A 15,384-nucleotide genomic window follows, 5' to 3' on the forward strand; every position below is an offset into this window, starting at 1 on the left:
TACAAAGCTCTGCTCCCTGCTCCCTCTATGGGGTCAATCCAGAAAGGTGTGAGCTGGGTCCTGCACGGCGATCTCATGGCAAACGCTCACTGATTTTCTAGACTGCATTTTTTTTTGTGTGTGCATCACCGGTGGCGTGGTTGGGGGCATGGTGGCAGTCATTGTGGCCACACCCCACCATACAATGCTGAGATTACTGCCATTATACAGCAGGGAGCATGGCAACAATGATTTTTCAGCGAGAACACGTCATTGGCGACTGACCACTTCACTCGCTAAGTGGAAGGCCGGGTTCGGGGTGCCTCTGAAATTGGGAGACTTGCTCATTCTTCTGGGGGGACCAGGCACCCGATTTTCGAGAGCCTCCAGGCCGTTCCTGGAGAGTAGAAAGTATGATATGATTACGTCATGCGTGTCGAAACCATGATGAGCAGCGATATGTCCCCCCCTGCTCTCAGGCAATAGGAAAATTTTTATTAAGTATTGGAATAGGCAAGTATTCCTGAAGCACATTTATAAATAATTATATTTTTGTTACATTTATCTTACTTTGAAGCACAGTAAAATGTACAGCCCAGCCATGAACTACGACAATCCCTACTCCAGGCTGCATCTGGCACACGCTTACACTGTAGCCCAGTACAGTAAATGCTGAGATGACATTCTGTCATTTTTTTTTTCGTTTTTTGCCCGTCACCAAGATGGCGCCCGCGGAGCCGGAAGTGGTGAAGCCGCACAGGACGGGAGCACTTCCTGCTTCCGGCGCACGTGTTCCTACTCTTCCCCCGGCCCCTCTCTTTCTCTCCTGCAGCTGGAAACATGGCGTCTCGCAAGGAAACCGTCCCTGCGGCCGCCAGCCCCGAAATCGCCGTGAAGCAAGTGCAGATAGACGGGATGGTGAGTAGGGAGCTTCCGCCAGGGGCCGGGCAGACACCCAGCGGCCCAGGCTACCTCACCCGGTGCCTGCTGCTCCTCAGCCAGGGTGATGGGGCAGGTGCGCAGCACTGGGCGCCCATACATACTGTACAATACTATTCTAGATGTGGGGCTGGTGGGAAATGCTGGGATGTGTAGTTCCATAGCAGCTGGAGTGCCCCCCCCCCCCCCCCAAAAAAAAAAAAATCTCACTGCTAGAGATGGCAGGACTGGTGCCATGACTACCTTCAATGGATGTTTAGGAGGTGCAGTTGTTTTATGTGTGCCCCCCTCTTGCAGAAATGCAGTTTAGGTGCCCAAAAGCCAGTGTTCCCTACCTCAGGAGGCTGCGGGCGCCTGCAGCATTCCTGTCTGCTGAACACGACAATTGAATAGCTGCGCCGGGCACCCAAAATACAATTGAATTCCTCCAGAGGTGGTCAGTGGGATTGATCCTGAAATCACGGTGCTGATTGGATATCTTTGTTCCCTCGGGATCTATGTACTAAGCCGTGAAGAAAGATGAAGTACCATTATTCAAACACAGCCTGTAACATGACAGGAGCTGATTGGTTGGCACTTTCCATTCACTTTATCTCTCCCTGAGGCTTAGTAAATAGACCCCTCTGGTTGCCCTTCGTCCTTTCCTCCTCTGTGCATGTGTGACGACTTCCCTGTCTTTACCTGCACATGTGTGACCCCCGGAGCGGGGATACAGTTGTTAGGTTGACAGGGTTGCTAGGTCGACATGTGATAAGTCTGCATGAAAACGGGTCGACATGAGTTTTTCACATTTTTTTTCAACTTTTTCATACTTTACGATCCGTGTGGACTACAACTGGGAACGGTAACCTGCGCGACCTTGCCCGAAGCACGGTGAACGAAGCGAGAGGACACGGAGCACTAATTGGGGTTCCTGGTCACTCTATGAAGAAAACGACACCCCAAAAAATAGGAAAAAGCTCACGTTGACCTTTTTTTCATGTCAACATATCACATGTCGACCTATAGACCATGTTGACCTAGCAACCCTGGCGATCTACTGCATGTTGACCAATAGTGGTCGACCTAAGTGTGGTCGACTCAACGACTCATACCTCCGGAGTGTGCAAAAATATTGATCCCTGAGATGATCAAGATTATTTTTTTTTTTTTTTTTTTTCTGTTTAAATGCATAGAAGGCAAAACTGTATCGATCCTGAGGTAGTTTTATTAATCATTGATTTAGGATGCATAAGTACAGACTGATATAGATGTATACATTGACATGGATGCATAACTGCAGTGAGTATTTACCATAATTACATAGAGAAGGCAAAGGGAGGAGGGCCCTGCTCGTAGGTGTTTACAGTCTATAGAAACCTGTGTATATCCCCTGTTTTTGTTAAGGAAATTTCTGCATTGCTTTTATTTTGCTTGGGCCAGCTCCAGGCCAGAACGGCGGTGTGGCGCTGGCTGCTGGGTAATTCCATCGTACTAGGGTGGCCATGTTGTTCTAAAAATTGATTTTTTTATCTGATTTATCAAACCTGCCAATGATCAGTAGCTCTGACCGATGAATGTCAAACAGCGATAGTAATTAATGCTAAACCAGCCCCCGATTGAGGATTTATTACAGCTGCCGGTTGAAGTTCACCTGTCAAAGCCGCCCATCATCGTGGCTCTGACAATCTGACGCTTACTAAATTCCACCCCAGGGTTTGTAGGAGGGAACAGGCATGGCCGACGTAGTAAGTGACCTACATCATGTGATGCATGTGCTATGTTTGCTGCAGGGAAGGGACTAGATTGTGGGTTTCAACCTGCGGCCCTCCAGCTGCTGTGGAACTACACATCCCAGCATGCCCTGCCACAGTTTTGCTATTAAGGCTTGCTAAAAACTGAGGCAGGGCATGCTGGGATGTGTAGTTCCTCAGCAGCTGGAGGGCCGCAGGTTGAAGACCCATGGATTAGATGGTATATACACAGACCTAAGCACTCCACTTCTGTTCAGTGCCTTCTCCTGCTGCCGCGTATCTGCTGCAGTAACAGCTTGGGGCTGCTTTGAGGTGGTCATTCTCTTGCAACAAAACAACGGACCATTCGTTTTGCTCACCCAGTGTCCCAAGTGATGGTTGGTCGATTGTGGATGCAGACGCTGTGGATCGATCAGGCTCCAACAACGTGTGGGTGTGGCTATGCATAAACTGGGTGTGGCTTAGCAGAGTTGGGTAGAATTCAGTTCCCGCCATTGCCGAGCTGTGCCCTTCTATAAATGGGGCACATTGCGTCCTAATACCATTGCAGGTTTTCTTGTGATGTCACCAGTGCCGTAATTGGCTGATAAGTGCGCAGCAGCTGCCATTGCTTCCCGCAGAAATGAGTCACCCCCTCCCATGGAGCAATTTGGACACTTTCCATCCAGAGGAGTATAAGGGGTTTGTAAAATTTCAGGAGCCGGGGTAAGAGGTGCATTCGTTGGCATTCATAAAAATGACTTTGGGTGTTGGATGCAAACAGATTTTGTAGGTGCATTGGTGCTTCCCGAACAGCTGGGGTTCGTACAGCCTTTGTATAAAACAAACGTGTTTTTACCTATTAGCGGTTGGTGGTGAAATCAATGAATTTTTGAGTTGCCATAAGTAATAGGAGCCCGACAAAATTAGTTCAGTGCTTTTGCTGGTTTTGGGGTTACTGCGTCTAAGCACGGTACATTTGGGGGTGACAAGCGCATTACTTAATGCAGTTGCCTATGATCAGCAAAACAATGCTTTATGGTCATCCGAAAAACAAATACAAACCCTCTGGCTCCAAAGGAATTTATCTGTAGGATACTTGTGAAATAGCCAAATATGTCCTGCCCGCTCTGTTTTATCATCCATGCAGCAAGCACTTATCTGAGTGTCAGGGACAGTCTTGCTGAATAATGATGCTACAGTTGCGTGTTGGGCACTCCTGTGCAAGGCCGGTCATGCGGCTACAGATTAATGGGCAGACTTTACTTTCTCTCTATCTATCTATGTGACCGGCACTCCTACAGCAAAGGATGAATACCCGGGTGCCTTCCCGTGGCACCACAAGGCCCAGCAAACGAAAACAATGTAATGGGCGGCACTCCAATGGATTTTAAGAAATCATCCAGCTCACCAAGCCAGCTTCGTTCAACGTTTCAGGTGCTTTTATTTATTTACACCTTTCGTCAGGTATCCTGACGAAAGGTGTAAATAAAGGCACCTGAAACGTTGAACGAAGCTGGCTTGGTGAGCTGTATGATGTCTTAAAATCCATTGGAGTGCCGCCCATTACATTGTTTGTGTTATATATATATATATATATATATATATATATATATATATATATATATATATATATATATATAGCAAAATGTCAACTTTTGTGAGTGACCTATTTCTATGATGCATTTGAGCAGGGCACGCATATAGCAAATTAAAGTCTTGGTCCGTGGATTTGCCGAAAAATATTGAGGTTGTAATTGGCAGCATTGTTTCAGAGTTATGTGGCAAAACGGCTGCCTGTCATTTACAAAGCATCACCATTGTGCTCTGGAAAATGTGACAGTTGGTGAACTCTTCCTGTGCGTCTGCTGGGTGACCTGGAACATGAGAAAACATATACTGTGTAATGACAAATGCACACACTCTGCTGTTTGCTAGTCGTCAATCCAGGCGTCGATGTAGAACAAGGTGCTCTGGGGGTGCCTTCTGGGAGCTGCCAACAAGAAATGTGGTAATTGCAGTACAGTTTGCATCAGGGATGCCAATAACTTGACTCTTTATTGCCTTTCTCCCGGCGCTATGGTCATCAGGTTATTTTTTATGTACTAGGATTATGATCACAAAACAATTCTCCCCGTGCAGCCAGTAAAAACCTTCCTACATTTTGTAGCTCCTGCTCCGTACAGTGCCTGGCGTTTTATCATTCACGGAGCGATCTCCAGGAAAACCTCTGCCCATTGTCGCTGGGGGATTGCGCTCGCTCCAGCAATAACCGTTCAGCAGCACTAAATATTAACTTACCTTTTTATTTGGGTCGTAAAAGGCTGGAGTACTTTGTATGCTGGTTTTTATATTGGTACAGTTTATTATTGTATGAAAACATTTATGGAGGATGCAGTTATTGTGTGTTTTCTAAGTCTTTAAATTAGTTATAAGCTTTTTGCGCAGTATTGTGGCTGGCTGCTGCAGTCTGCTTGGTAATGGGCTCAAATCTGATCCGTTTCGGACCCTGTGTTATTGCATGCTACAGATCTGTTACGTAGACTGTGTATTGATCTAGTGGTACTTTCATTAAGTCTTCCATAAAATTATGTCTCCCTTTACCTCCCTAGTTTTAGCGTGGACTGTGACACACTGGATTATGTTGAGGACTGGTACGCTATTCCCACACTGCCTCTCAGACGCAGCTGTCTTGCCACCTCCAACTGTCACTTTGTGGAAATCGTTCATTAAGTGATTTAGAGGTTTATGCAACTTTATCAAAGTGTTCTGTTTAATCTATGATGGTCGGGGTAATGTTGTTATTGCAAACCACAAACTGTAGTAGTGCTGATTGAGATTATGAAACAAAAATTGTAAGGCTACAGTGTCTGATTATAGCATGTAGATATTCTAAACCCCTATATGTTTACGCCGGCCACAGGGAGCGCGGACGGATGAGGGGAAGGTGCAGCTGCTTGATAATTGGAGAGCCTCCATACGCTGGGGCAAATATATTAAGCCTGGAGAAGTGATAAAGCAGTGATAAGTGCAAGGTGATAACGCACCAGTCAATCAGCTCCGATATGTAGATCGACAGGAGCTGATTGGCTGGTGCGTTATCACTTCTCCAGGCTAAGTACATCTACTGTAAGATGTATGGAGGTTATCTCCATTCTAGGCGTTGAATTGGCTGAACGACTCTTGGGAGGATTGGACAGGTTTGCTCGAACAGTTCAGGTAATTTTTCAGGCTATGAGTGATTGTCGTTTAGTTTATGGCCAGCGTCTGTATGTAAGCTCTTACAGGCAGGACCCTCTTCCGTCTTGCTCTTCCCTAGCGCTCTCTGTGTTACCAGTGCTCTGTCCCCTTGTCTCCCCTCATCTTCAGTGACCCTGACTGTCTGCTCGCCCATACGTTGGGTATAGATTCAGGGAGTACTAATTTCGTTCTACCCGCGACTTGCTGCTGCATGCTCCTGCCGGTCTCAGCGAGTTGTCCTTCCCTTGCCCGCGTTAGCTGTTTTAGTGAGGAGCAGGCCAGATACTCGCTGCTCTTTCTCAGTCGCCAGGCCAACCGGTGCTTGTCAAGCCCGGTCAGTGTCTAGAGCAAACCCCGCCAGTGCCTAACCACCGATACTCCTCTTCGGGATGTCGGCTGTCTGTGATTCGGTGTCGGCATTCTGGCGCCGCCATCCCGACTGCCGTATCCCATTCGGATAAATTGATTAAGTCAAATGAATTTAACCAATTTATCAGACCGTCCATTTTTGTCTGTTTTCCAGTGTTTGGGAGCAAGTGGTCCTTAGTCATTTGCGCTCATCCGTTATCAGATTTTCGTTCCAACCAGAAAGATTGGACAGAATCTTAGTGTGTATCCAGCTCGATCTGTCATTTCAGAGGTGCAGAGGATTGAAAAGAACAGAGGTACTTTGCTGGGATTGCAGGACACTGGAGCACGTGCCCACTAAGCGCTAAAAACCGTGTTTGTTTAGATGGGAATTTGTGTCCTGTGCATAACTGGCTTCTGAGCATTGTCCAGCTTGTGGGACTAATTTAGACCTGGTCGCAGCATCAAAATTGTTCTGTAATGGGCAAAACCATGTGCGCTGCAGTTGGGTCAGATGTAACATGTGCAGAGAGAGTTAGATTTGGGTGGGTTATTTTGTTTCTGTGCAGGGTAAATACTGGCTGCTTTATTTTTACACTGCAATTTAGATTTCAGTTTGAACACACCCCACCCAAATCTAACTCTCTGCACATGTTACGTCTGCCCCACCTGCAGTGCACATGGTTTTGCCCATTAGAGATAAAATTTTGCTGCTGCGATCAGGTCTGAATTAGGCCCTGTGTTCCTGACATGTGCCGAGACGGCGAGTCGTCTTCCAGAGTCCTTTAGTAAACGCTAAAGCTTCCTGTCCCTAGGCAACAAAAAAAAAAAAGTTAACTTTGGCAACTAGCTAGTCTCCGCAATTATAATCCGGCCCGTCCTTCCCGCGCTCCTAAATCCACGGTAACCTTGTCAGTACAGATTTGCCGTGAAGAAGCGTCTTGGCTATGCAAGCCGTGCATTATGAGGATGAATGTGTCATTGTCTTTGTGCCTCTGTAATGAGACAGATACTGTATCGTATTGTCTTCCTGCCGGCCAGTTCTGCATGCCTGCTTGCTAAATAGCTTGATGCGTTTAGCTGGGTTCTGATCCCTGGGTGTTACTTACAGCTCTGGGAGCACGGGAAGGCTGTCTCCGTAAGATGAAGAACGCTATTTTTAAGTTAAAGACAGATTCTCCCTCCTCAGCGGCTGAGCGATGGCACGCCGGCTGCCGGAGCCTCGCCTCTGCGAGGGAGAAAATGAATTGCGCCTTTTGTCCTCTGACAACTCTTGGGAGCAGGATGAGGACAAAGTGTCCGGCAGATAAATGCTCCCTCGGTGTTCTGGCGCTATCTGGAGAGCAGCGGCGGTGAAAGGCGAGCTCAGAATAGGAGGTCGCGCATGTCATATCTCCGCCAGAGAGTGGCCGGGGGATTAGTGCTGCGTATTGATGGGAGCGGGGCTCACCTGTCCATGTTCTCTGTATTCATTTCAGCCAAGTAATGTGTGTTTTATTTTACCCAGACCATTTTTGTTTGTTGTGAACACATTTATTTTGCTGGGGCTGTTGGCCTGTATGCTGTGTATTATGTTATACGGTTTTACTTATATTTCTCTTTCCACGCCTGTTTTATTTCTGTACTGCAGAGGTACTGGGTCATAAGCAGTTACCGCAGCACAAGGTATTGACGTGTAACATACAGGGGGTATGGAGGAGTTGAGCGCGTTATGCAAATTAATATTTGCAGAACCCTAAAAATCAATGAATGTTGGTGTAATCCTTTTTCTCTAACGTCCTAGTGGATGCTGGGGACTCCGTCAGGACCATGGGGAATAGCGGCTCCGCAGGAGACAGGGCACAAAAAGTAAGCTTTTAGGATCACATGGTGTGTACTGGCTCCTCCCCCTATGACCCTCCTCCAAGCCTCAGTTAGGTTTTTGTGCCCGTCCGAGCAGGGTGCAATCTAGGTGGCTCTCTTAAAGAGTTGCTTAGAAAAAGTTTTTAGGTTCTTTATTTTCAGTGAGTCCTGCTGGCAACAGGCTCACTGCATCGAGGGACTTAGGGGAGAGAAGTGAACTCACCTGCATGCAGGATGGATTGGCTTCTTAGGCTACTGGACACCATTAGCTCCAGAGGGAGTCGGAACACAGGTCTCGCCCTGGGGTTCGTCCCGGAGCCGCGCCGCCGACCCCCCTTGCAGATGCTGAAGATTGAAGAGGTCCGGAACCAGGCGGCAGAAGACTTTCAGTCTTCATCAGGTAGCGCACAGCACTGCAGCTGTGCGCCATTGTTGTCAGCACACTTCACACACCGGTCACGGAGGGTGCAGGGCGCGGGGGGGGGGGGGCGCCCTGGGCAGCAATGTATAATACCTGTATGGCGAAAAATACATCACATATAGCCCTTGAGGCTATATGGATGTATTTAACCCCTGCCAGATATCACAGACTCCGGAGAAGAAGCCCGCCGAAAAGGGGGCGGGGCCTATTCTCCTCAGCACACAGCGCCATTTTCCCTCACAGAAATGCCGGTGGGAAGGCTCCCATGCTCTCCCCTGCACTGCACTACAGAAACAGGGTTAAAACAGAGAGGGGGGGCACTGATTTGGCGATATGAATATATATTAAAATGCTATAAGGGAGGAACACTTATATAAAGGTTGTCCCTGTATAATTATAGCGTTTTGGTGTGTGCTGGCAAACTCTCCCTCTGTCTCCCCAAAGGGCTAGTGGGTCCTGTCCTCTATCAGAGCATTCCCTATGTGTGTGCTGTATGTCGGTACGTGTGTGTCGACATGTATGAGGAAAATGTTGGTGAGGAGGCGGAGCAAATTGCCTGTAATGGTGATGTCACTCTCTAGGGAGTCGACACCGGAATGGATGGCTTATTTATGGAATTACGTGATAATGTCAACACGCTGCAAGCCGGTTGACGACATGAGACGGCCGGCGAACAAATTAGTACCTGTCCAGGCGTCTCAAACACCGTCAGGGGCTGTAAAACGCCCATTTACCTCAGTCGGTCGACACAGACCCAGACACGGACACTGATTTCAGTGTCGACGGTGAAGAAACAAACGTATTTTCCTTTAGGGCCACACGTTAAGGGCAATGAAGGAGGTGTTACATATTTCTGATACTACAAGTACCACAAAAAAGGGTATTATGTGGGATGTGAAAAAACTACCTGTAGTTTTTCCTGAATCAGATAAATTAAATGAAGTGTGTGATGATGCGTGGGTTTCCCCCGATAGAAAATTATTGGCGGTATACCCTTTCCTGCCAGATGTTAGGGCGCGTTGGGAAACACCCCTTAGGGTGGATAAGGCGCTCACATGCTTATCAGAACAAGTGGCGGTACCATCTACAGATAGGGCCGTACTTAAGGAGCCAGCTGATAGGAGGCTGGAAAATATCCTAAAAAGTATACACACACATGCTGGTGTTATACTGCGACCAGCGATTGCCTCAGCCTGGATGTGCAGAGCTGAGGTGGCTTGGTCGGATTCCCTGACTAAAAATATTGATACCCTTGACAGGGACAGTATTTTATTGACTATAGAGCATTTAAAGGATGCATTTCTATATATGCGAGATGCGCAGAGGGATATTTGCACTCTGGCATCAAGAGTAAATGCGATGTCCATATCTGCAAGAAGATGTTTATGGACACGACAGTGGTCAGGTGATGCAGATTCCAAACGGCACAAAGAGGTATTGCCGTATAAAGGGGAGGAATTATTTGGGGTCGGTCCATGGGACCTGGTGGCCACGGCAACTGCTGGAAAATCCACCGTTTTTTACCCTAAGTCACATCTCTGCAGAAAAAGACACCGTCTTTTCAGCCTCAGTCCTTTCGTCCCTATAAGAGTCATATCTGCCCAGGGATAGAGGAAAGGGAAGAAGACTGCAGCAGGCAGCCCATTCCCAGGAACAGAAGCCCTCCACCGCTTCTACCAAGTTCTCAGCATGACGCTGGGACCGTACAGGACCCCTGGATCCTACAAGTAGTATCCAAGGGGTACAGATTGGAATGTCGAGACGTTTCCCCCTCGCAGGTTCCTGTAGTCTGCTGTACCAATGTCTCCCTCCGACAGGGAGGCAGTATTGAAAACAATTCACAAGCTGTATTCCCAGCAGGTGATAATAAAATTACCCCTCCTACAACAAGGAAAGGGGTATTATTCCACACTATATGGTGGTACTGAAGCCAGAAGGCTAGGTGAGACCTATTCTAAATCTGAAATATTTGAACACTTACAAAGGTTCAAATCCAGATGCAGTCACTCAGAGCAGTGATAGCGAACCGGGAAGAAGGGGACTATATGGTGTCCCGGGACATCAGGGATGCTTACCTCCATGTCCCAAAATTTGCCTTTCTCACCAAGGGTACCTCAGGTTCGTGGTACAGAACTGTCACTATCAGTTTCAGACGATGCCGTTGGATTGTCCAAGGCACCCCGGGTCCTTACCAAGGTAATGACCGAAATGAGGATTCGTCTTCAAAGAAAATGGACGACCTCCTGATAAGAACAAGGTCCAGAGAACAGTTGGAGGTCGGAGTAGCACTATCTCAAGTAGTTCTACGACAGCACGGGTGGATTCTAAATATTCCAAAACCGCAGTTGTTCCGACGACACGTCTGCTGGTCCTAGGGATGATTCTGGACACAGTCCAGAAAAAGGTGTTTCTCCCAGAGGAAAAAGCCAGGGAGTTATCCGAGCTAATCGGGATCCTCCTAAAACCAGGAAAAGTGTCAGTGCATCATTGCACAAGAGTCCTGGTAAAAATGGTGGCTTATTACGAAGCGATTCCATTCGGCAGATTTCACGCAAGAACTCTTCAGTGGGATCTGCTGGACAAATGGTCCGGATCGCATCTTCAGATGCATCAGCGGATAACCCTATATCCAAGGACAAGGGTGTCTCTCCTGTGGTGATTACAGAGTGCTCATCTTCTAGAGGGCCGCAGATTCGGCATTCAGGATTGGATGCTGGTGACCACGGAGGCCAGCCTGAGAGGCTGGGGAGCAGTCACACAGGGAAAAAATTTCCAGGGAGTGTGATCAAGTCTGGAGAATTCTCTCCACATAAATATACTGGAGCTAAGAGCAAATTTATAATGCTCTAAACTTAGCAAGACCTCTGCTTCAAGGTCAGCCGGTATTGATCCAGTGGGATAACATCACGGCAGTCGCCCACGTAAACAGAAAGGGCGGCACAAGAAGCAGGAGGGCAGTGGCAAAACTGCAAGGATTTTTCGCTAGGCGGAAAATCATGTGATAGCACTGTCAGCAGTGTTCATTCCGGGAGTGGACGACTGGGAAGCAGACTTCCTCAGCAGGCACGACCTCCACCCGGGAGAGTGGGAACTTCATCGGGAAGTTTTCCGCATGATTGTGAACCGTTGGGAAAGACCAAAGGTGGACATGATGGCGTCCCGCCCGAACAAAAAACGGGACAGGTATTGCGCCAGGTCACGAGACCTTCAGGCGATAGCTGTGGACGTCCTGGTAACACCGTGGGTGTAACAGTCGGTGTATGTGTTCCCTCCTCTGCTTCTCATAACCAAGGTATTGAGAATTATAAGACGTAGAGGAGTAAGAACTATACTCGTGGCTCCGGATTGGCCAAGAGGGACTTGGTACCCGGAACTTCAAGAGATGCTCACAGAGGACTAATGGCCTCGGGAGCTAAGAAGGGACTTGCTTCAGCAAGTACCATGTCTGTTCCAAGACTTACCGCGGCTGCGTTTGACGGCAGGGCGGTTGAACGCCGGATCCTAAGGGAAAAGGCATTTCGGAAGAGGTCATACCTACCCTGGTCAAAGCCAGGAAGGAGGTGACCGCACAACGTTATCACCACATGTGGTGAAAATATGTTGCGTGGGTGAGGCCAGGAAGGCCCCACGAAGAAATTTCAACTAGGTCGAGTTCTGCACTTCCTGCAAACAGGAGTGTCTATGAGCCTCAAATTGGGGTCCATTAAGGTTCAAGTTTCGGCCCTGTAGATTTTCTTCCAGAAAGAATTGGCTTCGGTTCCTGAAGTCCAGACGTTTGTCAAGGGAGTATTGCATATACAGCCCCTTTTGTGCCTCCAGTGGCACCGTGGGATCTCAACGTAGTGTTGGGATTCCTCAAATCATATTGGTTTGAACCACTCAAATCTGTGGATTTGAAATATCTCACATGGAAAGTGACCATGCTGTTGGCCCTGGCCTCGGCCAGGCGATTGTCAGAATTGGCGGCTTTGTCTTACAAAAGCCCATATTTAATTTTCCATTCGGACAGGGCAGAACTGCGGACTTGTCCCCAGTTTCTTCCTAAGGTGGTGTCAGCGTTTCACCTGAAACAACCTATTGTGGTGCCTGCTGCTACTAGGGACTTGGAGGACTCCAAGTTGCTAGACGTTGTCAGGGCCCTGAAAATATATATATATATATAATTCCAGGACGGCTGGAGTCAGAAAGTCTGACTTGCTGTTTATATTGTATGCACCCAAAAAGCTGGGTGCTCCTGCTTCTAAGCAGACTATTGCTCGTTGGATTTGTAGTACAATTCAGCTTGCACATTCTGTGGCAGGCCTGCCACAGCCAAAATCTGTAAATGCCCATTCCACAAGGAAGGTGGGCTCATCTTGGGCGGCTGCCCGAGGGGTCTCGGCTTTACAACTTTGCCGAGCAGCTACGTGGTCAGGGGGGAACACGTTTGTAAAATTCTACAAATTTGATACCCTGGCTGAGGAGGACCTGGAGTTTCTCTCATTCGGTGCTGCAGAGTCATCCGCACTCTCCCGCCCGTTTGGGAGCTTTGGTATAATCCCCATGGTCCTGACGGAGTCCCCAGCATCCACTAGGACGTTAGAGAAAATAAGATTTTACTTACCGATAAATCTATTTCTCGTAGTCCGTAGTGGATGCTGGGCGCCAATCCCAAGTGCGGATTGTCTGCATTACTTGTACATAGTTATTGTTACAAAAATCGGGTTGTTATTGTTGTGGGCCATCTTTTCAGAGGCTCCTTCGTTGTTATCATACTGTTAACTGGGTTAAAATCACAGGTTGTACGGTGTGATTGGTGTTCAAGATCCTTCCTTATTGTGTACGCTCGTCCGGGCACAGTACCTAACTGAGGCTTGGAGGAGTGTCATAGGGGGAGGAGCCAGTACACACCATGTGATCCTAAAAGCTTACTTTTTGTGCCCTGTCTCCTGCGGAGCCGCTATTCCCCATGGTCCTGACGGAGTCCCCAGCATCCACTACGGACTACGAGAAATAGATTTATCGGTAAGTAAAATCTTATTATTTATAAAGCACTAGAATAGGATTCAGTGTGGTTTGCCGATGCATGGGATGCCGACGGCCAGAATAACGACGCCTGCATCCCGATAGTTGATATTCCGACGGGGAGATAAGACTGTTTCCCCTCCCCCCTCTCCTGTATCCCCTAACCATCCCTTTCCACAGCCTGATACTAACCTCCCCCCAGTGGTGCCTAGATGTAAACCCCCCCCCCGCAGCTTAACCCTAACACCCCCCCCTTAGTGCCTTAACTCAACCCCTCCCCTCCTGCAGCCTAACCTTAACCCCCTTGGGTGGCGTCTTAACCCAAACCCCCCTCCCCCCCTGCCAGCTATACTTACGGTCAGGATACCGGCTGTCAGGATTTTGGTGTCAGTCTCCTGACCCTGTCGGGATTCCGGCGTCGGTATCTTAACTACATACCCTAGCATATTGCCTAGAACTGTACGTTGAGGAGTCATAATATAAGCAAGTAGCGTACAATCTTGTATGTGTCGGCAATGTGTGACACTACAGCTACTGTGGAGCTGTACATCCAAGCAAATCTGTATTAGGGCATGCTGGGATGTGTAGTTCCTCATAAGCTGGAATGTTGCCTAACCCTGCAGTAACAGATGGTATAGATAGTCCTGCACAGTTCACAATGTAAGGAGATGATGCAGTTAGCATCGCGGGAATTTTGCTCCCCGTTTCAGTGCCCAGAGTTTTTCAGTTGACGGCATTTAACCCGGGCGGTGCACTTTACCACGACTAATGCCCAGGGCTAAGTCACTGTAAATGGCATCTCCCTGGTTAAGTGCCAGACGCAGTGCTGTTACCGCACATAGTGATCCCACCGCTAGCACCAAGGCACTAGCTATTGCGGATTTATGCTGGTGTTCTCAGGAGGGTGCGAGCAGAATTTGCTAGTGGCGGCTTTGCTACAAAAGCAGTTGCATAACTCCGAGTACTGCTACATTCCCATGATGCTGGTTGAATTGTCCCCTTAGACTCTGGTGGGCCAGAAGCGGCCCTGGGGCCGAATGTGGCCCTCTGAGCCAACACATGAGGCCCCAGCTTTGTCTTATTTGTCTATTATGTCTTGTAATGGTAGTTTAAAATGTGTTGATATTATACAAGTAGATGTGTTCCTTTGATTTAACTAGTTAGCGGCATTTTGGTAAATCGGCCTGAATTTCAGTTGTACGCCATTCTGATTTTGACGCAATTGAGCGATTTTTGATGGTCTGCGCATGTGTCACTGCCACAATTAAATGGAGTTTATGGTCGCAGTGAGGATTCATTAGCAGGCGATTGACAGGGAACAGCCGTTTTGTGGGAGTGTGCGGAAAACAGGTCTCCGGTGTCTGTCGCGGCGCCCAATCTGAGTGACCACAGACTTTCTGAGCGAGTCGAATCCTGGACCTGCGTCACTGCTGCATGAGGGCAGCTGCAGATCCTAGCGGCCGTAACATTAGCATATTTGCGCACATACTCAATAATTGCATCAGCGGCAGAATTAGAGAATTAGTGCAGTACTATGAATCCGGCCCAATGTTCGATCCTTTTAAAGAGAAAAGCGTCGGCCTCTAATGTGTACCAGGTGCATGGCACTGAGGTAGGAGGTGTTGGGTATTGTAAGGCAGCGGTGTAGTATGGTATGCCGACGGCCAGGCTCCTGGCGGCCAGCATACCTGCGCCGGAATCCCAACTGCCGGCATACCGACAGCTGGGCGAGCGCAAATGAGCCCCTTGCGGGCTTGCTGCGCTCACCACGCTGCAGGCACGGTGACGCTCTACGCGCGTCACACTATCTATTCTCCCTCCAGGGGGGTTGTGGACCCCCCCAAGAACTCTCTCCCAACTAAGAATGCGTTGTGTAGCCCATAGGCAGTGAGTGGGGGT

At 48.4% G+C, this 15,384-nt stretch overlaps 1 protein-coding gene across 1 annotated transcript in view; it reads left to right on the top strand.

The window, feature by feature from the left end:
• Nucleotides 1-771: 771 nt before the first annotated feature.
• Nucleotides 772-15,384, top strand: part of EIF3H (eukaryotic translation initiation factor 3 subunit H) — a 178,783-nt gene continuing 164,170 nt past the window's right edge. Inside the window, exon 1 of the mRNA XM_063924482.1 lies at nucleotides 772-897. Coding sequence (XP_063780552.1) covers nucleotides 820-897 — 78 coding nt within the window. The 5' untranslated portion in view covers nucleotides 772-819. The remainder of the gene's footprint in view (nucleotides 898-15,384) is intronic.

The sequence above is a fragment of the Pseudophryne corroboree genome, chromosome 5 (assembly GCF_028390025.1).
Source record: "Pseudophryne corroboree isolate aPseCor3 chromosome 5, aPseCor3.hap2, whole genome shotgun sequence".
Lineage (NCBI taxonomy): Eukaryota > Metazoa > Chordata > Amphibia > Anura > Myobatrachidae > Pseudophryne > Pseudophryne corroboree.